At 45.7% G+C, this 23,763-nt stretch overlaps 1 protein-coding gene across 1 annotated transcript in view; it reads right to left on the bottom strand.

Moving 5' to 3' along the window:
* fbn2b (fibrillin 2b) overlaps positions 1-23,763 on the bottom strand; it is a gene marked incomplete at both ends in the record, with an annotated part of 110,306 nt that overhangs the window by 80,115 nt on the left and 6,428 nt on the right. The window contains 4 exons of the mRNA XM_080736369.1: positions 8,629-8,724; positions 9,205-9,300; positions 17,130-17,231; positions 17,448-17,530. Coding sequence (XP_080592495.1) covers positions 8,629-8,724; positions 9,205-9,300; positions 17,130-17,231; positions 17,448-17,530 — 377 coding nt within the window. The remainder of the gene's footprint in view (positions 1-8,628; positions 8,725-9,204; positions 9,301-17,129; positions 17,232-17,447; positions 17,531-23,763) is intronic.

Raw genomic sequence — 23,763 nt, forward strand, 5'->3', positions numbered from 1 at the left:
GGGGCTACAGTTACAAAACTCTGAGAGGAGATTTATAATGATATCAAGGATTAAATAAAAAATAACTTTGTCAGTTGGCCTCATGGTGGCGCTATAACAGTCCACTTTACGTTTCGGCCTGTAACTCTTGAACCGTAGGTCGAAAAATTAAAATTCTTTTTTCCCTGGATTCCTTGGGTCAATACGCATCTCCCCATATAGGCCCCGCCCATTTGCGTCAGGATAGATTTTCCGCCATTTTGAATTTTCTCCAAAACACACTTTTTGCTCCTTTTCCTACATATTTTCTTCAAATGTCACGAGAATGGGTACACATGATCTCTGAACCCATGCAATGAACATAGTCAAGGGATATTTTGATAGTCCATACCGTTCGTTCGTAACGGGCTTCCAAAGTTAGCGGGAGGGGCCCGTTTTGCAAACAATAGCCATAAATCACAAACAAAACGTCGAGTCAACACTGAATTTCTGCCACAGGTTGCGGGTGGCTTACTCAACGAATCCCCAGAAGCATTTCCAATTCCACCCGTAGACGGCGTCACAAACGCGCAAAACGTAACCGTTTCGTTCCAAAACGCGTTTTTCAGGCGGACCGACCCTCTCAAAAAGAAACACAGACTACTCTGCGGATGGTCTCACGGTCCAAACCGCTGCACGCACGCACGCACGCACGCACACACACACACACACACACACACACACACACACACACACACACACACACACACACACACACACACACACACACACACACACACACACACACACACACACACACACACACACACACACACACACACACACACACACACACACACACACACACACACACACACACACACACACACACACACACACACACATTAAACGAAACGGGTATTTCTTACATTGATGCTCCTACATATTATCATGCAAGTACCAGTTAAAGTTACTTTCCATCCCTCATATACCGTGTGCACACTGCACATCATTTCGGAGCTCATATCTTTGAACGGGTAAGGACTAGTTAGTTATTATTTTGTATAATATCATAATAGTGTACGATTTTGATGCTTCCACTTGGGTGTACACGGTAGAACACTGGGTCACTGCTGACACGACGCGCTGCGAGCTTGTAGATCGGCTATCTTTGGGTACCGGGCAAACGTCTAATTTCTCTTTTGGGTCTTGAGCTAAAAGGTTTGGGAACCGACCGGCAGTAGAAGAACTACTGCTTGCTCCTAAGATCTTGATCTGATGAAAAACTATGACGAAAAATGTTCGTCAACTAGCTTTTTTCACTGATGAAAACGAAATAAAAACGATGACTAAAACTAAGACTAAATATACTGATGATTTTCTCAACAAATAAAAACTAGACTAAAATGTTAGGGAGGGACTAGTGGAGAAGAGATCCAGTAGAACTAAAAGACAAGTCGTTTTATGTTAGGTTGCGCTCGGTGTTGTGCTCTGAAAATAGATCTACAAGATCGACACGCTGTACTAAGTGTAAAATCAACCATTACGACGCCATCAAGGCACCGCCAAAATACAATGTAGTCGACTAAATCAACTGTAGATTTAGACTAAAACGGAAATTTTTCAGATGACTAAAACACAACTAAAACTAAATTACATCTTATTCAAAAGACTATGACTAAAACTAAATCAAAATTTGCTGTCATGAAACAACACTGCATGGGACCTGGCACCTTTCCACCCAGGGAGGGATCCACGTCTATTACCATTATGTTCAGTGCACTCCCGAGTCCAGAGTCAACAGATCGGGAATAGCAGCGCTTCCTACGTTTTCCAGCACCTCAGCGTTGCCCTGACATTCCGTTGTGATCATTGGTTTATTTGGGCCGGAGGAGGAGGAGGAGGAGGAGGAGGAGGCAGGCAGCGGCGTCACACCAAATTCTGGGCCCTGGGTACAAGGATTCACTGCAGGGCCCCTGTGCTTTAACTATTGAAAAATAGCAGATATACAAGCTCACAAGCTCCGAGCTTGTAGATCTGCTATTTTTGAAAAATCATGAAAATCTTTGAATATTTCAAATCCTTCTGAGTTTTAAAAAAAAACCTATGTTTCTATGTCAGTGGAGCTCAAACCTTTTCATGTGAAGGACCCCCAAAATGGTATGTATTTGGCCATGGGGTGACGGAACCCCATCTCAAAATATTGAGTTCCAGGGACCCCCCAGAAGCAAAGTTTGAGTTACAAATGCTTAAAAAATACATATATTCAAAGATTTGCACACATTTTCACAACTTTTCAAAAATAGCAGATCTACAAGCTCGCAGCGCGGCACTCGGTGCCGCGCTGTGAGCTTGTATATCTGCTATTTTTCAATAGCTAAAGTATAAAATAATTAAGGCCCCTCCACCACCTTGGGCCCTAGTAACTCAGTCCCACTTTTCTACCCCTTGTGACGCCCCTGGAGGCAGGCAGTAGACTGGAACTGAGAGCCATTGAAATGGACAGGGCTGAACAGTGCTGGAGTTCTGCCAGGCTTAATGGGCCAAAGCACGGTCGTACAAAACGCCATATAAATTAGCCCGCATGTGGACACACATCAGTGCAGAATCCCATGGCTTGATACATGAGCGCTTAGATAGTGATAGTAAAACATGCATGATTACACACTGCACACACGCATCCGCTCACGGAAACCTCTTATATCTCCATAACTTAAAGGGGTATGGTCACTTTAAAAAGTCATCTTAAAATATGAGTTAATATTTTTATGATGTCATTGTGTGAATGCGCAATTATAAGCCAATCAAATTAATTGACTGTACTTAAGACTACTTACTGTACTGGTCAGCTGTTGTTGGGGGGCGAGGGGCAGATTACACTGTGACACACAGTTAGTGTATTTCAGACCGTTTTCAGAGAGACCACGTGACCTACTGTATCATACTATTATAATTTTAGGGCGTGTCAGCAAAGTAATGCCTTACTTCGTCATACTACAGCAGTGGTTCTCAAACTGTGGTCACTCGGGACCCCCAGGGGGGTCCCCAAATTATTTTGGGGGGGGTCCCCTGATGACTAACTTAATGTGCAACATTGTTTTCTCACTCAACAGTAAACAAACCAACATAAAGTTCAAGTGTATAGAGGGTATATCTGCACATTTCTAAAGTGACAATTTGAGGACCTTTTAATACCTCTAAAATGACAAATTAAACATTGGCAAAATTGTAAAATATTAGAGGCAGAAACTGTGAAAATAGCCGATCTACATGCTCACAACGCCTCGCAACGCGAGCCGTTGTTAGCATGTAGATCTGCTATTTTTACAATAGAACCGTGTTATGCAAAATGTAATGCCTCAACTCTTAGTGCTCGTCAGGATGGGGGGGGTCCCCAGTTAAAATATGATTATTTGGGGGGTCGCGGCCTGAAAAGGTTGAGATGTACTACAGTATCACACCGAAGTAGCTAAGATCATCTATTTGAGCTGTAAATCTTGGAAAGTAACAGTTCTGGATATATGAGGTTTCCCACTCGACTGCAACTACTCAGACGTGCACCACCTATTGACGAAGCTGCAGAATGAGAGGGTGGAGTTGTTGGATCTCCAGCCTCCACGCTCCGCCCTCTTATAATGCAAGCTCTTGTACACGTAGATCAGCTATTTTTGGCATGTGACATCGAAGAAATACCTAATATAGTATGCGTAAATCAGGCTTAACTCTCACGGAGCTAGCCAAAGTCAATGAGTCTGAGACGTATACACACACACACACACACACACACACAGTTTCTCATGAAACTGTCTCCAATATTGGTGACAGTTTTAGAATACCGCTGATCAGCAGTATTTTCTCTATGTCGCTGTACAATAAATCTACTCACTTAGAGCCTCAGTTACATGAGCTGTCAAACCACAACGTACATATTGAACCGTGAGCTTAGCCAAAGGTTACACCATCAACTGCACATGAGAAGTGGTTCACATGGATAGATTTTCTTTTTTTTTTATGAAGAGTGAGCACTGAGCAGTCCTCTTTCGATGTTCCCCCATAAAAAGGTGAGGTTTGGAGGGACGAGGCAGACCACATAGGAGAGGCTCAGGAGAGAATGTCCTCCTGGCAGGAACTGAACACGTGTTGCTCCAGAGAAAACCACCAGATTATCTCTGGACACTGTTTTACATGATTTAAAACGATGAAGCATGGATGAGGTCAATTAATGCTTCTGCATTCCCTAAAACAGTGGTTCTCAAAGTGGGATCCAGGGCCTCCCAGGGTGAACCAGCCCCCCCCCCCAGGGGGACCCAGGGCTAATATAGCATCACAATCACTTTGGCAATTGAAAAATAGAAGATATACGATATGATATGAGCTTTTAATGAACATTTTTAAATCAAATATTTGCTTCTGGAGGTCTCTGGAAATATTTTTGAGATGGTAGTCCACAGCCAAAAAATGTCAAATACATACATACTAGTAAGACGCCTCAGGGCGACAAGTGACTTCACCCTAAAGGGCGAGGTTGCGCCATGTCTTGGCCGTCTGGCCAGTGATGTATATCGGAACAGTTCCCCAAGGATATGAAGTCCTGTTAGATATGGGCTTAATATTGATGACATCAGGGATCTCTATATATGGAGTGGTTCCCACGACATCACAACATACAATCCCATACGTGGAGATCCCTGTCTGAACCAGCCACACCACTGTGATGTCACCTGTTTATGCCCATATACGGAGATCCCTGCTCTGAGTATCTGACATCACTGTGGTGTCACCTGTGATGTCACAGTGATGTGTAAGGCATTATCCCCGCTCTCTGAGGCCCTTGACATGAAAAAGTTTGAGAAGAACCGCCCTAAAATAAAACAACAAACAGCTACAAAAACAAAAACACCACTAAGATGTTTTTTTTGGGGGGGGGGGAGCTAGAGGACCAATAAAAAATAGGCGCTGAAAAGTTAACGTACGCCCTCTTAAATTCCAAAACCACAGCATACTTTATCTGTGTAAATGTGTCAAACTGTGACACCGGGTCAACGGGAATCAAATCCAGAGCGGCTGAGTGGTTTTCAAGGCCCAGGCCCAGCACTCATCAGTTCATTTTCACTAGGCTGAGTCATGTCACTTCAGGAAGTATTCCTGTTGTTTAAGTGAGACTTAGAACCCATATCCTCTCCCTTGCTCTCTCTGGGCAGATGGGATGTGAATCATTATGGAACGGCTGGACGGGGGAGGGACAGAGAGACGGACAGTTTTACTGTCTATCCCCAAGTATAGAAGAGGGGACTCATTTCTTTACCAGACACAGTGTGAAGCCTGCAGCGAGGGGGCCGTGCTGATCAGCATCAGACAACAAGAGTTAAAAAGAGAAACACAAGTATGCATGTACAGTATAATGCCTCCTTTAAACTAAGTTGCGCAACGGTGTCGCACACCGAATAAAGCCAATCAGTGATGTGTCGCGTTGTGAGCTTGCACTAGATCGTCTATTTTCTGTATATTTATGGCATACAGATACAGACAATTTTCGACATACAGATCAAGAGACATTAGAACTTACTGCATATGTACAGAGACAAAAACACATACAAACACATACAAACACACGCTTGTGGACACACACACACACACACACAGGGCGCTTTTCGACCGGAAAATAACCGGTTCTGGTTCTTTCTCCCACCTATGGGATGAACCAGAGGTGAGCTTTTCCACCGAGAACCGAGTTGGTTGCGAACCGTAAAAGTTCCTCTGGTTCAATCTGGTTCAATCTGGTGGAAACGCAAGCCGGTTCGCAAGAACGAACCAAGGTTCCAAGACAGTTGAACGGCACTGGTTCTTGAACCAAGGTTCTTTTGGTGGAAAAGGCCCCATAGGGCATGCAGACACCTGAGACACGCGACCACACCCGGCAAAACGTGGGTGTTTGACAAGTGGCTGCTGGGGTCCGGTGATGTCCACCGGTTCTTTAGCACGGAGTCGAGACTTTTTGTCCTCTCCTCCACCACCAGGCCCTGTGTACACAGCTGGGGAGTCCATCTTGACTTCTACCCTTGGCCCCTCCCTGCTTCCATCCCTCCATCCTTCTCTCTTTCTCTTTCTCAATCTCTCGCGGGCCACTTTCCTCCCTTGCTCCCAGTGGTGGAAAAATGACTCACATTTTATACTTAAGTAAAAGTATCAATACTGCAATGATGTAGAAATACTCTGTCACAAGTAAAAGTCCGAAATTCAAAATGTACTTGAGTAAAAGTATGAAAGTATTGGCATCAAAATATACTTAAAGTACCAAAAGTAAACGTACAAAATGTTTGAAAATAGCAGATCTACATGCTCACAACGCGTCGCTTTGCGACGCGTTGTGAGCTTGTAGATCGGCTATTTTCAAATATCTATGGTATAAAATAAGGCTAAAGTTATTTATGTATGTTTTAATAATATTTTAACTTATATCTGCAAAGTAACTAGTAACTAAAGTTTTCAAATAAATGTAGTGGATTAAAAGTAAAACATTTGGATCCGAGATGTAGTGGAGTAGAAGTAAACGTATTGGAATTTGGAAATACTCAAGTAAAGCACAAATAACTCAAAACTGTACTTAAGTACAGTACTTAAGTCAATGTACTTAGTTACTTTACACCACTGCTTGCTCCACTCCTGGTCAGGAAATGTACATGGCTCCACAAAGAAACTCTATTCTGTCATTCTGTGTCTGGCTAAGATGGCGGGGGGGGGGGGGGTTATTTATTACCAGATGTCTGCAAAGCCCCCCCACCCCCACCTCCATTGCTGAACCCTAACCCTCTCCGATGTTGTGTTTTCCAAGAAAACAAGACCCCAGAGTTGCTTGGGAGAGAAAAGAGCGAAGAGAGGAAGAAAGTGAGAGAGGGGGAAAGGTCAGGAGACAGATATGGGTTAGAGGGGCTGGAGAATGCGGAGAATTTGGGGTTTCGGTGAGGTTTTCTAGGACGCTCATTTCCTTCAGAGGTTGGATCTGAGGCCATGCATGAACCAATCTCTCTCTTAAATTCACACGATAATCCTGTTACTGGGAATAATCACGTTATGGCAATAATTGACACCAGTAAGACACCTAAGGTAGGGTGACCAGACGTCCCGGTTTACCCGGGACAGTCCTGTTTTCAAGCTGCGTGTCCCGGTGTCCCGACAAATATCAATAAAACACTAATATGTCCCGGTTTTCAACATTCACTACAAAATTGTCCCGGTTTTCGCCAGAATTAAGATAATAGTAGCCGTTTTCAGTGGTTGCATGCATAGACATTTAACATGTTCTTTTCATGAAAACATGCTCACCTAACCAATCATAGAACATGAACAAATTCATTGCGTGACTGAATTCAACGCTGAGGTTGTTTGTCAATCACGCACTGCCTGTATGCAACCCTGTGGTGTGTATGTGTGCGTGCACGAACGTTAGAGAATGGTCACGCGCGAGCGCGGTAACGTGCGCATTGCTTTTAGGGTCCCGGTTTTAAGCAACAGTTGTGAGCTTGGAGGTCGGCTATTTTCAGTGCTTGATTTCTACACAGCGAGGGCAGTTCTTTCAACATAAGATGCTGCATTCGAGTATGGCATGGAAAGAGTGCATTTGCATGATCTGGAAAGGGCACTATTTACAGACGGATAAAAAGGGCAGGGGCACAAGCCCCCTCGATGTCTATGTGTGTGCACGTGCCTGCTCAGTAGCTCAGATGACAAACTCCCACTGTCTGTCTGTCTGTCTGTCTGTCTGTCTGTCTGTCTGTCTGTCTGTCTGTCTGTCCGGTTAAACAGTACCCATGATGTCATCAGAGATAGAGCAGTGCTCAGTCTGTGGTGAAATAATGAATTAGCGCAGCGCGTCTAGACTGATAGGACCTTCACACATGAACATTACAACATCAAAAGCCTCAACTCCTTCCGAGTGCGGCGATACCTCCCACAACCCTTGAGGGGGTGAACTGATAAAGATGGTGTCGCGCCATGGACTGCACCGCCCGTCCACCCCACCTCTCTCCCCCCCCCCCCCCCCCCCCCCCCCGTGAGATTGTGTGGTCTGTCTCCCACCAAATCAGACCCACCCCTCCCAAGTCCAAACTTGACTTTCAGGGCTGATAAAAGGCCTGGCCTGAGGTCCCCATGAGGTAGTCTTTTCCATTGCACCAGGCGTTGGGTGTTCTGTTGGAATGCTGAGCAGGTGTGCTGCAGTTTGTGGAGGGATGGTGCTATATGCAGAAACATGCGTGTAACCCTGCCAGCAATCTTGTGTGGTGGTGAATAGTACCAACAAGTAGAGATAGAGGCTGAAAAACAGCCAAAAACGGCACATACATCCGAGGCCATATAGGCTGGGTGCTGGACCAAAAACAGTATACAATAAAGAACGTTTCGAGCCTGCCGGCTCTTCCTCAGACCTGAGGAACGTTACCAAGTAAACAACTTTGGGAGCAGCAATTTGGTGTGAGGCTTTGATTTCAGCCTTTCATCATGACTGGAGGTACTTCTGTATCGTGGACGTCATGCACATAGGAGCACGAGCTGTGATCTGTCTACTTTTGAGCGGACATACTGTACTTAAAAAACTATACACAGACAAACCATGCCATGCCGTAAAAACATAAAAGCGCAACAATATCCTTAAAACAGAAAACGGGATCTTACCTCTCTCGCACTGCGGGCCAGTGAAGCCATAGACACAAGCACATCTGTTGGGCCCGATGCAGCGGCCACCATTCTGACATCCATTTTCACACACGGCTATATGGGACAGAGGAGAGGTATGGGTGTCATTCAATAGATTCTATATACTGTACATATACATCATCAAATACTTTTTCACACACACACACACACACACACGCACACACAGTATATTTGTCATTCTCTCACTTACAGTAGATATGCATACAGTAATCACACAACTCAACCCCAGCCTGATAAAACACTTTCATGTTTCAAACAGGCACACTCAACTGCATTACAACCACACACACACACACACACACACACACACACACACACACACACACACACACACACACACACACACACACACACACACACACACACACACACACACACACACACACACACACACACACACACACACACACACACACACACACACACACACACACACACCATTCCATGCCATAGGCATGTACCTACTGTAGACACACACACCCACGCACGTTCACAAGCAGGTATGCTGCTGACTCTGTAGAAATGTGTACTCACGCTGTCCACAGTGACTGCCTGTGTAGCCCTTCTGACATGAGCACGAGTCCTCTTGGCAGCTGCCTCCGTTCATACACCTGACGTTACATGACTGAACTGTTAACAGGGGAGAGAAGAGAAGGGGGGGGGGGGCACCAGTGTCAACAGATGTACTTTAAGCCTGAACATATGACCTTCAGAACTCCGAAGCTCACCATCTGTTCAATCACACAAGCTTCCACAATAAAGCAACGTTGATCAAAAGGTCTGCTGGAGGGAGAGAACCATTCTTTTATGAGCAACGCTTTGTCACACATAAAGTCTAATGTTTTATTGATAATCCCCATCTGAATCGTTGCTGCCTGACATGACGATGCACGCCTCGCCGGGGCAAGGAAGGAGCGCACTGGTTGGTTTGTTGGTTTGATGATACGTGACCTACAAGCACATATAAAGAACCATTTATCTTCTTTGTCTGGACACTTTTTTCTAACACACAAGACTCCTTCCACTTCAATTGTGTTTGCACAACGCTGGTGTTTTTACTGAAGCCTTGGTTCAATAGAATTGAGAGTCCCCCCCCCCCCCCCCCCCAGGCCACAAACCCAAAGCTAATCAAGCAGGCTGGGGGGAAGCCATAAGTCGAGCCAGCTGTATGCTACAGTCAGTCAGGAATGTGCTGAGAGAGAGAGAGAGAAAGAGAGAGAGAGAGAGAGAGAGGCGAACCGAAAGGAGAGAGAAGGAGAAAAGAAAGGCAAGGAGGCACAGAAACATTTTTTCGATAAATTGAAACACAGAGAGACGAAAAGCAAAACAAAAAGTGAAACGGCCAAAGTTAACAGGACGTACGGAGAGACGGACCGAGGGAGAGTGAGACTTTTGGCAGCAGAGATGTTCAGTGAAACAAATGGAGCGCGCAAAGAGTAAGTGCTGTGGTGGTGGAGAGGCTAGGATGATGTGAAGCAGGAGCTGCCGCTGCCGCCGCCGCCGCCACCCGCCTGCCCGTCCTCCACCCCACCCCGCCCAGGCTGGCAGACTGCTTGCTCTGCCACGGTGTGAGACAACCAATCTGTCTGCTTCAAACACGTAATTCATGAGAGGCACTAATTGGTCTTGGCTGGCAGACTTTCGGCGTTCTGCTGAGCCAGCCTCTCACTGATGGACGCCTCCAACGCTGTACAGCGTTCACTCCACCTCTTCTTTCTGTTATATTCCACTTCCACACTCTGTCATCTGGCCGCTCTCTCTCTCCTTTCATTTTATCCCTCTTTCTCATCTTCGCCGTCACCTATCCTGTTAGCCTTTTCATTTGTCTCGCCCGCTGGCCAGGGGAAGGCGGTATAGAAACCAGGACTACTGCATGTTTTTGTGAGGGTATCTACCCTAGGAGACACACGGGGAGAACATGCAAACTCCACACAGAAAGGCCCTTTTGCCAACCCCACCTAGGGTGTGGGCGCTGATGACGCGGAGGAGGAAACACGCCCCAAGCGCCCACAGCGTCCCCCGGTGGGAATCGAACCCAAGGACCTTCTAGCTGTGCGGCGACAGTGCTAACAACTGCGCCACCGTGCCTCCTCTGCCCCGTCTTTCACCTTCTTCTCGTCATATCTTTATCCCTTTGAGACACTTCTTTAATCTCCCTCGGCTCTCTCTCGTGAACGAGTTTATAGTGAGGCTTTCGGCATTCCATAATACACGTCCACAAATTCCACCTGGACACAAACTCAACTATGACTGGACGACTAAAAATTCTCTTAGGTTGCGTTTCCCTAAGATCACACAGGCCTGGATTATGGACCAGCCGCCTCAAACATTGAGGATTAATTTAATTGTAATGAGCATGAATACTGAATTCGGACCGTGACGTTTCGATAATTGTGAGGCAGTGGCGTAATGCGCTCAACCTGTCAACAAGCTTCTTACTGTGCAGTTGTTAAAAAAGAAAAGAAACAAAGACTGTCCAAAGTCCAAAAATCTTTAGGAAAAAAAAAGTCTCTTTGTATTCTAATCTGATCATATCAGTCCAAATGCCTGCATGCAAGACAATCCTGGCAGTGTACAGAATTGGCTCAAACGAGACGATGCCTGGACAGCATCTTGTGACAACACATGGAGATGGATTACAGTAAATACTTTGGAACGCCAGGGTAAGGAGGGCTTACGGGTTAGTGTACCAATGTTCTCTCCTCTCTCTCTCTCTCTCTCTCTCTCTCTCTCTCTCTCTCTCCCCCTCTCTCTGTCACTCCCTTGTTCTTGCATTCCGTTTGTTTCAGCAGCACATGGGAGATGTGTTCATTCTCTCTCTCTCAGATTTCAACCTCAACTCAACTTGACTCAGGGCACTAAGCCATATCGCTTCACTCACATAGGAGGCTTCACTCACATAGGAGAGTCTATTGAGAGACTGCCTCTCTCTCCTCATCTACCTCTATGGTTCACTCCCCCCCCTCTCTCTCTCTGTCTCTCTCTTTCTCTTTGCTCAGGCCAACAATAGAAAGAGGGGAAGTGAAACGTGAAAAATGACGGGGTTGACTGATTGCCGCTTTCCCCGGCTGTGGAACAAAACCGTGAGGAAACCGTTCCAGTGTGCTGTAAAGCAAATGCCATCAAAGCCAAGAGCAGCCTGGGTAAATTCATCCATTTTTCAACAAGTCCGCCCCACCACCACCACCACCCAAAAAAAAAAGTATTTCTAAATAGGTCATGGACAGAGGGAGAAGGAGCGTAAAGCTGCACTTGGAAGGACATCAGAAGGAGCAAAGCCGCCCTTGTTCATTTACTTCACACACACTGAACTCTCTGCCCGTTGGGACTGGAAGATAGCGACTGGCGACTGGAGGATGGAAGGAAGATGGGATGAAAGTACAGAGGGATTGGGGATAAAGAGCTGGAGGGAAGGTATAGGGGTGGAGAGATGGCTTCATGGGTGGACGGATAGCAAGAAGGAGGAGGAGAAGGAGGAGACAGATGGATCGATGAAGAATGAAGGCTGAGAGATGGATGGATGAATGGGGGAATAGGGTATGAGGAGATGGATAGAGACGAAGGAACAGAAACGGGAAAATTAAGGAAATAGAACATTTTCATAAACATGGCCGACATAGGACATCTGGTGCGTCTTTCCCCACTGCTATATGACAAGTTTGACGAGTTTTGGAGGCTGTCGAATACGCCAGTGATGAGTTTGACGACCATTTAATTAATCATATCAACTCTAAAACAATCCAACTTTGAACGCTGTGATGCAGATTCAATTTCACCTTATAAAAAAGCACTTCCAGTCTGGGACCGGAAACTGATCCATTTCCGGATCAGGGTAGGTGGGACGGTTCTCAACGACCGCATCCGGTTTTCATTTGTTTACAGAGAAAACATGGGCGCTCGTAGCCTCGTAAAGCAGAAAAGATTTTTAATTGGCGCAGTCAGTGAATTAATTTTTTTTGGTAGACTTGTCTCACCATTGCCAGCATTATTATAATAATTCTGTCGCCTCCAACACTGTGATTATTCCTTTTGTGTTGCAGTAATAGGCCTGTAAAGTATAACATGGTACAGGTGCTGTCATTGACATATCTTTCTGCTGTCGAATGGCTGCACAACTATAAAAAGTGATTTGTTTGAGGGTCGCAAAATTCTAACCCAGAGGAGTTTCTGTGAGCTTTGGCTAGCTTCCGCTAGCAGTTTGTCACGCTCGCTCAATTCACTTTTTATAGTTGTGATTTTATAGCCATTGTCTGGCCACCGAAAGTCCGAAACAGAAAGATATGTCAATGGCAACACCTGTAACACATTATATATACGCTATTATTTGGAGCACAAAATAAGTGATCACAAACAGAATCTGACCTGACAGAGAAAGTAACATCACTGGCAATGGTGAGCAAGAAAATCGATAACCTGCACAGTAAAAAATCCCCTGCCAATTTGACCATTTGTAATTCAAAGTTTGTACTACAAATGGAACCAAATGGGCTTTTACAGATGTGTAACTCTGTATACAAATTGGTTACATTTGTATACACTCTCTGTGTATATTAACACTGATGATTTTCCTAGTGTGTACTAAGGCAAAGAGGGAATTACGTTGAGTAATGGTTTGTGAAAACTGTCTAGAACAGTGGATTTGAGGGACTCCCTAGGTTCCTTTATGACCCTTCAAGTCTGTACCTCTGATAGTGTATAAATGGAACCAAATGAACCCTGGCGGGTCCATTTGGTTCCATTTGTACACTGTCAGAGTTAAGGGGAGACTTGGAAAGGTGAAAGTTTGAGAAACACTGGTCTAGAATGTGAGAGTGAAAGAAGCGCGGGGGGAGGAATGAAAGCGAGCGGGGAGCTTTTAAAGATATTCCCTTCCCATTCCCTTTCACCAATGAGAGGCAGGAGGAGGGGAGAGCGAGGGGGAGGAGGGAGACAACGGGGGGGAGATCTGGAGACAGAGAGAGAGAGAGAGAGATGATGATCTCACTGGCGAAACATCGCCACCTTCTCGCCCTCCTCACCCCCTATGCCCCCCGCCAGGTGGAAGAGAGATGGTTTGCACCAGTGACCCGTTGACTGGAAAGCTACACGTGCAGAGGAAGAGAGGGGGGGGGGGGGGGGGGGGGAGTCCGAGAGAGTGCGCCACACGCTATTTGAATCTTCCAGACCTGAGAGAGAGAGAGGGGTTGCGTATAGCTTTACCGGGACCACAATGCACCTCTGTATTCTGGTACTGGTGTGGTGTTGTCAGTTGTCTGCTCACAGCTGGGTGTTTTTTACGAGAGGGTAGGAAACACAGGAAGCCCCAGTGTGTGTGTGTGTGTGTATGTGTGTGTGTGTGTGCGTGCGTGCGTGTGTGCGTGCGTGGGTGCGTGGGTAAGTGTGTGTATGTGTGTCGGTGGAACACTGAGAGCTTTATAGCTGTGTCCCGTCCTGATTTACGCACACCCCTGAGACCATTGACAAGGCAGCCACCACGTCAGGATGGATGTGTAACCGTGCTGAAATACAAGGCTGCACGCTGTGGCGCTGTCAAGGTAGGTTGAGAGGGTCAAGACGCAAAACCTTTTTCCACTTTATAGGTGACTCACAGCCCCCGGAGCTTATTTTCAGTTTCTACTCTGTGCCGCGCAGGCATCATCAATTTCGAGCGCAAATTAAGACTAATTTCCTCCCTTATGAGAAACATACCTCATACCTAGCATGACAGGGCATTACATTGTTACTTTGAGGTCTACACGGACTATGTTCAAGCAGGGGTGGCTTCTAATTAGAAGGAGGCCCCTCTCTGAACTCCGTTTCCCAGGGTTCAACAGTGCCCCACACTCACAGCCACGGAAGGCCAGTAAGTGCAGGACAGCTGTTTCTGGGCTTGTGGGAGGGAATGTCCATGGTAATTGTTGGTTAATTACGGTTATGGGAAAAGGGGGTTATAAAGATGAACCTACAATATGTTTCCCAGGACAGCTGCTCTGCTCTAAACTGTCAGTCACTTTATAACGAAGGTGACTCGTAGAGAAGCCAGGCTGAGAGCTGTCTGAAAACTGTGTCATCAGGTAACAGTCAATGTGACTCATCGTGTACAGTCATTGGACCACTTTGGTTTCATGATGGATCACTGTACTTTCTCTCTTCTTGGAAATGTGTGAATGTCTAGCATTCCATCACTTGATCAACAGGCACATGTGTGAATGTCTCGCTCATTGGCAAAAATCACGGATTCCAACGGCAGTCAACAAAACATAAACACAGAATACCATCTGCTTGGATACAAAACGATAATCACAAACATCCACAATGTGGATTATAAGTACTAAACAGCATAATCATGAACGTGTTGCTGATTTACTCAAACCTCTGAATTCCACAGGCAAGACGAGCAACATAAAGCTGCTATCATGCAGACCAGTGACCAAGGTGCCAAAAGTAGGCTATGTAATTAGGGAAAAGGAAATTAGTGTTTCCAAATGGGTCTACACACAGTACATAAAAGCTGCAATTCGTTTCCAACTGCACTGAATTATTCCGATAAATGCAGGATATTCTACGAATGCAGCAGTATATGAACTACATCGCTTGTTTATCTAAGTGGCCATTGACGTGTAAAGGGGAGCACACACTGGACGTGGGCGGCTGTGCAGCGGTGCTGCACGGTAACACCAACTGGTTGCGGTGTGGTGCCGCGCGGCGCATTTCCCCCGGCGGGGAGAACATTTCCCCCAGTGGGGGAAATACCAGTTCTGGTATTTCGCTGGTAAAATAGAACAACGGCATATCGGCGCGGCAGGCAGGCAGGGTGGCAGACCCGCGTCTGACGCTGCCGGCGTGGGTTAATTCATTGAAAATATGCGTATGTTTTCACACACCGCGTCCGGTGTGCGTTTCCCTTTTGATCTTTGATTGTCATTGAAGCTGAGAGAAGACACACATCCCATGGTGATAAACAACTCTAAGAAATCACTAAAATGCACGCACAAAAACTAATTTACAGTCATTCATTCATTTAACTTCTGTATAGCAACGTGACGAGAAGAAAGAAGAAACAAACAAACACAACAATACAAAGGGAGGAATTATAGAGCTAACTCTGGAGGAGGGCGGTCTGTTCCCTGGAAAGACTTACCGTAAATCCCTGCAGAGGAGAGCTGACACAAACAGTGTGGCAATAAGTTAGCTGCGGCTCTAAGAAGCTCTGTTTAATCATCACTTTCTGTCTTTCCTACGGTATATCTTCCTTTCTTTCTCTCTCAATCGCCCTGAGGAGCATTACTTCAGTTCACAGCCCTTTCTGAAAGACTGGTCCTGGTGGAGCTCCGTCTCTATCTGGCCATGTACTCCAGAGTCTATGCATGTTGCAGTCTGCGAGCGAACACCCCTCTCGGGAATCCTAAATGTTGAGTGAACCAAATCCTGTTTTACACCTCAGGGTCAGACCGGACAACTGATAGAGTGTGTTTGTATGTACAGTATGGGTGTGCGCACACACACACATGCATAGTACTGTATGTAGGAGGCCTACATATGGAGCCTTAACAGAGTGTGAGCGCGGGGTCTGGCAGGGGGCAGGCGTGACTGATGATACGTCTCTGGCCTATTAAAGCAGTGCAGCCGAACACATCACACGCTACTTTAATACACACCTCCAGACAGACCTTACGCACTCCCAAAGCGGTGCTTTACAACAACGTTCTCTGCAAAGCCGTCGTGCAACACATGAACCTCTTACTCATAACTCTGCATAGCCACTACTAATCATACGACAACATGTGATCTCACACTTCTCCCCGTGTGCAGTAAAACTCTCCGGCTCTGGACTGCACACACACCAGACCACATCCTGAGTGGAGCGTTACTGGGCCCTAAGGATTGACCCCGGAGCAGCCAGACCCATTGCCTTAATCCTGGCAAACCCTGTGACCTGCTGGCTACAGAACACATGCAGCCCTCTCAACAATACCTTATAATAATGGACCATATGAGAAAGGACTGAGCGGCACCGAGGGCTGGAATATGACCTAGCGATTGTTCTCGATAATAATGCTTCTGTTCTTCTTGATAGTTGTTTTGGGGCACAATTGTGCATGAAATGCAGGTAGGGCTGTCACGATTAGGACATTTTTCATGATGATTAATAGTCACTCAAATAACTGCGACGTGTTTTTGTTGTTGACAATTACTTTAGGCTTTGAAATTGCACATGGCAGATATGACACATACTGTATCCTAAATAGAAATTACTGACTTATTTGACAACTTTATACTTTAAAAAGAACATTGATCTACAAGCTCACAACGCGTCGCATCGTGACGCGTTGTATTGATCTAAGTATTGATGGGAAACTTTGCTACTGTAACATGACTGATGCCCATAAATAAAACAGGGTAAATAAAGAAGACATTCTCCAATCTAATCAGTTGTACAATACAGCATATTAAGATGGTTGTTTGACATAGATACTGACCTCCTGCTCCGGCCCCACAGCTGGGAGAGAGCTGACCACTGGAACAGGTACACATGTTGGGTCGGGAACAAAAGCCTTCGCCACATGAGTTCCTACAGATAGCTGGGGAGAGGAGAGGAGAGGAGAGAGGAGTCAAGGCAAAGAAGTGATATCAATGAAAAATTTTGTTTATTCGTGTTTATACCAGTAGTTGTCTCTGGTTACCTTCTTACATCTTCGTATTCTGGGTCATATGGGAGCAAAGATGTTTCCCACATCGCTTTTGTTATTGTTATTTCATGCGCTGTGTATGATGATACGAGAGGATAAGATACTTACGGACGATACACTGGTTCCCTCCGGGCAGGGTCTTCCAGCCGGGGCAGCAGTACGAGTGGAAGCGAGAGCCACACACATTGGGGCTGCACAGAGTCAGAGAAGACAGAACAAACAAACTTACTACTCGCACAGACCTCCCGAAAAACCATTTAACCAAAACCCTTAACAAATACACACAGACTATGAGTTATTTTCTGAGTTCTCCGGGACCTGCGTGCCCTGTGTTTTCAGTGTAAATAGAACTGAGGTGGATGCTAAGGGCCCGCCTCCCCTTAGATGATGGATGGAGGTGTTTTCAATGTGGGGGGGAAAAGAGAGTTGTTTTCTGTTTGTTTTCAGTTATGACTGAATCTAAACTTCCCAAGGCAGAGTCCTACTACAACCTCCTCCAAAGAAACCAACGTCTGTCCGTCTTGTTTTATGATCCCCCCCCACCCACCCCCCATAGCTGACCGCTCCACAGTCAAGTCAAACAGTGATTGGTGGAGAGTCCTCGGTGACTCTTGACCCTCTGTGACAGATGTCAGAGTCATCATGCAGCATTAGGAGCTCTTGATTGGCCTTACAGGTTAGCCACAAGCTTTCCCTTTGAGGAAATGGCTAAACCACATCTAGAGACTGGCTCTACTCAACACACACACACACACACACACACACACACGCACACACGCGCACACACGCACACACGCACACACGCACAGACGTCTGCTGCTGGTTAACAATCTAGCTGGAAGAGCCCTACAAACCCTCAACCGTTTGGTTGAACTGATTATACACTTAAGCATCACTCCGCACTAAGTATAGCGTTGCGGTGAAGCTCACACACACACACACACACACAGCAATCCAATGATATGAAATCCATGTACGGAAACAAGTGAATGTGTATTGATTTTTGCATTGTCCAGATAGTCAGGACACCAGGCACACATAGCCTCGCAAGCCATCCCGAGCTACGTCATCACCAATGTGCTTCCTTTCTCGGTCTGGTGTCCCTCCCATCGAGCCTCTTTATTAGAACTTTGGTTTCTAATTTCCAATCAAAAGGCTGCATTTCGAGCGAACCCGCCTCACACCGCTCCTGATTGGTCGAGCGGCTGCTACAGCTCTCGCATTTTGTAAACAAACATGGCGGACCCCATGTCCGACGCGAGTTCACAAATCGCAAATAAAAGCTGCATTAAGCGAAGTTTTATCTGAAATCAACGGCATCTCATAACTTAAAAACGAACAAAGGTTTGCACCTTTGGAATTTCTGTCTGGAAAAGACGTATTTGATGTTCTCCCGACGATGTTTTGATGCGCTGATGACTACTGACTGGACCTGTCAGTCAAAGTGAGTAACTACGTCATCGCGTAATACGTTGTCTATGGAGAACTCCCAGACTCTCCCCTGGGAGAGTCTGGCTGTTGCGAGGCTAGTGCACACAGACATCAAAGGGGGATTGAGCGTTTGACCCATATGTAAAAAGTGCCCTCTCTAGACCATGAATGCAGTTTTTACTGTGGTGAAAGAAATGCAAATGCCCAGTTTCCATGCCATTCCTGAAGGCAGCATTCAAAAGAATTGCCTTGTCCAAACTCTCCTGAACTTGAATGCAGCATCTTATGTTGAAAGAATTGCCCTCTCTGTGTAGAAATACATGCCGTTACACCACATCTCCAGTATTCACTTGATTATACTTAGTTTCGTGTTCTATCAAGTACCAAAAATAGCCGACCTCCAAGCTCACAACGCGTCGCAGCGTGACGCGTTGTGAGCTTGGACGTCTGCTTATTTCAATATTTTCACTAAAAGGCCCCTTTAGAAATGTCAGCCCCTGCCTCTCTAACATTCTCTGCATGTCCCTGCAGGACACTGTATACTGTATAAGTCCACTAACAATCTGATGGGATGGAATTCTCTTCCAACTTTGTGGTTGCACAAATGACATTCTCAGTGACCTTTCAAAGCATATAATGACGGGTGTATCTATGGTTGGCCTGTGTCAGTGGTTGGCTGTTTGTATTTTATGACAGCGTGACTAAAGACTTAAGGACCACAGTTTGGTACCAAGGGATAAAGTTTGCTCCAGATGCTCATGATGGAGAAGTCATTAACAATTCAAATTCAAATTCCTTTGGGTTTAAACTATCCCCGTCCCCTGGGACATGGCTAACCGGCTTCAGACACAATTCTACCCATGCAAATTTCAGATTCAGATGTTCATTATTCAAAGCGTAAAAAAAAAACCTTCAAACCTTCTCAAGATGGTTATTTTTTTATGTTGTTGAATTTTATTTCTTCAGAACGTTTTACACTGGTGTTAAAGCTGTACTGTGGAAGCTGCTCAACTAGTGGTCAGTAGCGGTATTGCTTTTTTCGGCCGGAGTCGCCGCGGACCACCGGAACGGTGGTCCGCGGACCACCGCGGTCGTCGCGAGCACCTCCGCCTTGCCGATACGATTCCGTAGAGCCGTCTCCCATCATTTTTAGACCAGAATTGAGGGAGTAGCAAGCAAGATTCCTTCACCAATGTAAACACAGTTGCTGAGGAAAGCTACTTCCTTTAGAGACAGCAAGACTCGCTGTGATTGGCCGGTGGTGTATGATCGGCGCTGTGATTGGCCGGTAGTGTATCATGTGGGAGATGACATCATTTTGCCGGGAAATTCTCCCCCCCTCACAACTCATAGAAAACATATAAAGAGAAGGCTTCAGAAGCTGAAAATAACAGAGTGGGGGTTCTAAAACTTTAGCGATTTAACAGTTAGGACAATTTTAAGATTTGTTTTATAAAAAAAGTTACATGGTATAACTTTAAACCTTCTTCTCAAATGCTACGTTACAGTAGGTTTGTCAACATTTGATCAAGAAGTGGGGAAAAATCCAAGTTAACTCTCAATTGAACATAAAAAAATCATCGATAAGGTGCATTAGGGTTTGACTTTCAAAAGACACGTGCAAGACCTTAAAGGGGAAGACCACCCATTTTCAATATTGAACTGTATCATTAATATACCTTAGAGGAGTTGTGTGGAAGTTCCCCCCCTTCTGTGTTGCCTAGAACTGGAGGATTGATTTGGGGGTTTGTATTGTAACGTACAACTTGATGACATCACACATTGTACTTTACAATACAAACCCCCAAATCAATCCTCCAGTTCTAGGCAACACAGAAGGGGGGGGGGGGGGGGGGGACTTTTTTTCTATTTCCACACAACTCCTCTAAGGTATATTAATGACATAGTTCAATATTGAAAATGGGTGGTCTTCCCCGTTAACTGGATAGTCTAGTGCAGGAGAGCAGACTGCCTGAGCTGGAGTGGTAGAAGGAGAGTTTAGATGGCATGACATTCTACAGCTCCTCCCGCGTGAAACAAGGTAACCTCCCTCTCCTCCTCCTCCTCGCCAGACTGTAACCGTGGTAACTCCAGGCGGTCACCACCGGGGAGGTTGACAGCTGGGGTCTGGATCTCTGATGGCCACGCCTCCAAATACATAACCAGATGGCACACACAGAGACAACGAGAGAGAGAGAGAGAGAGAGAGAGAGAGAGAGAGAGAGAGAGAGAGAAACTAGAACTGGGCAAAATGGACAAAGTAAAATGTCACAATAATTTTACCAAATACCTCAATATCGATAATACCCAGAATAGGGACCTTATGGTTCATTCATCGTTTGTCTGAGTGCTTCATCAAAGTACTTTGTTGAATACTTTAACTACGCGACTTTGCACCAGGTAAAAGGAAAAGCTATGGCATTTTCCTCTGCGCAACACAGTTGTTCAAACCAAGTACGAATTAGCCTATATGTGGGGGGTGTGAAAGAGAGCAAGCTCATCGAGGTGTTCTTTTGGGAGAAATTGGTAAAGATCTGAAATGTGACAGTTGATTTTAGAGGGCGGGTGCGAAGCCAGTGTGTGAAGGGAGGAGAGAGAGAGAGAGCACAAGATGGTGGGAAAGGAGCAAGGGGATCAGTGGGAGGAGGGGAAGGAAAACAAGTTTATGTTGAGGAGAGGAGGCAAAGTAAAGGCCCGTCTTTACTCTCTCCAAAACCAAACTTTTCGTCGGAATGGTCCGGTTCAACTACAAAATGACGTCACTCGCAAGTTCTGAAAAGCATTACCCCGAATTAGAGTTCGGAAGTTCGGAAAGCTGCACGTTGGAAAGTCGGAACTCTCTGACGAAAAGTTTGGTTTCGGAGACAGTATGGACAGGCCTTATTAGTGTGGAATTCTACGTTTACGTGAGTAAAAGTACAAAAGTATTGGTATCAAAATGTACTTAAAGTAACAACAGTACACATTATGCAGAATGTTCGTCGGGATCGGGACTTGAACCCACAACACGCTGTCAGGCCGGACTACCAACCTAGGTGACTGACCTGATCTGGTGGCCAAACGTTCAAATACTTTCAAAATAATCTTTTGAAAATAGCAGAACTATAAGCTCATTTACAGGTATTTTTCGGGCCTAAATGGCTTAACTAACGTTTTCAACTAATTGTAGTTGAGTAAAAGTACATTATTTGGATCCGAGATGCGGAGTAGAAGTAAAAGTATAGGAAATTGGAAATACTATAAAGTAATGTACAAATAACTCAAATAAGAATTGTACTTATGGTACAGTACTTAGTTACTTTACACAACGGGGGTGAGGAGGTGGGAGGAGGGGAGCGGAAAACAGAGCAACAGATATGGAAAGGGAGAAGAGAGAGCGACATAAGCAATGAGAGGCCAGACCCTTCGGAGAGAGAGAGGGGGGGTGGTGTAAGGGGAGAGGGGGGAGGGGTTAGGGGTGCATACACAGGGGCGTCACACCAAATGATGGGCCCTGGGTACAAGGATTCACTGCGGGCCCCCCATGAATGTTAACTATTGAAAAATAGCAGATATACAAGCTCACAGCGCGGCACCGAGTGCCGCGCTGCGAGCTTGTATATCTGCTATTTTTGAAAAATCGTGAAAATGTGTGCAAGAAACCTATGTCAAGGACCCCCAAGATGATATGTATTTGGCCACGGACCCCGATCTCAAAATATTTAGTTCCAGGGACCCCCAGAAGCAAAATTTGAGTTAAAAATGTTCGCTTAAAAAATACATTCATTCAAAGATTTTCACACATTTTCAAAAATAGCAGATCTACAAGCTCACAGCGCGGCACTCGGTGCTGCGCTGTGAGCTTGTATATCTGCTATTTTTCAATAGATAAAGTTACTAGGGCCCTTCCACCTTGGGCCCTAGTAACTCAGTCCCACTTTCCTACCCCTTGTGACGCCCCTGCAGTCCAGTCCTGAGAAGCCCGGGGAGGTGCAAGGGGGATCGAAAAAAGAGAGCGAGAGATCAGCATTCCTGTACTTAATGGGGGGTGAAACCAGCCTCACTCTGTGATCTATCTCTCTCCAATAGCGGGCGGAAGATTTTCCACTATCCAAGACCCGGGGGACGTCAATAAGTGAGGGATTAGGGGGGTTTGACCCAGAGGTGCTCTTGGTTTGTTATCCTTTCTCCTTTCTCCTCTCTCCTGCTTTTCTCTCTCTCTCTTACCCCTCTCACGCTCTGACCCTCTCTCTCTCCACCTCTCTCTCTCTCTCTCTCTGTTGTTTCGCTCTGTCTCCATAGGACTGTCCTTCCTCTTCCCTCTCTAGGTCAGCAGCGCTTCCCAAAACGTTTCACGCCGAGAGGAAATTTTATGTCTATCTGAGATCGGCTATTTTCACTACTTCTTCTTCTTTTCTTTTTTTCTTGGGGAATTTTTTTAGAATGCTTAAATTTATTAAATGAAAAAAGCTTGAATTTGTTTTAAATTCATGATTGTTTTCTTCTTAAATTTGTAAAGATCTTTTGATATAATAATAATTAAAGACCAAATGAAGGAAACCAAAAATAAAGGGATAATTACTTGCGGCCCATAAAACAGGTCCACAACAAACAACCCAAAAAATGGGTCCTGACCCACAGTTTGGGAAACAATGCTTTGCTACAGTAGGTCACGAGAGAGAGAGAGAGAGAGAGAGAGAGAGAGAGAGAGAGAGAGAGAGAGAGAGAGAACGAAAGACAGACACAAACGAGAAAGCCTAAGCCCCGGGGGGTTTTCCTCAATATTGAAATGTCCTGCTGGTTTTGGGGCTCAATCTAAAGGAGATTAACTTTTCAGTGACCGGGTCGCGGCCTTTGAAGTCGTCCCCCAGCCCGTGGCGCGCTCATTAGCGGTCATTAATAGCAATAAAAGGAACGCGGCTGCCACCTCGTCCCGGAACGACCAGAAGACAAATGGCCATTTTTAGTGTGAACCCAGCTACAGTAGGCGGGCCGGGAGGGAGGGAGGGAGTTA

Source organism: Nannobrachium achirus (assembly GCF_963921795.1).
Source record: "Nannobrachium achirus genome assembly, chromosome: 1".
In the NCBI taxonomy this organism is placed as follows: Eukaryota; Metazoa; Chordata; class Actinopteri; order Myctophiformes; family Myctophidae; genus Nannobrachium; species Nannobrachium achirus.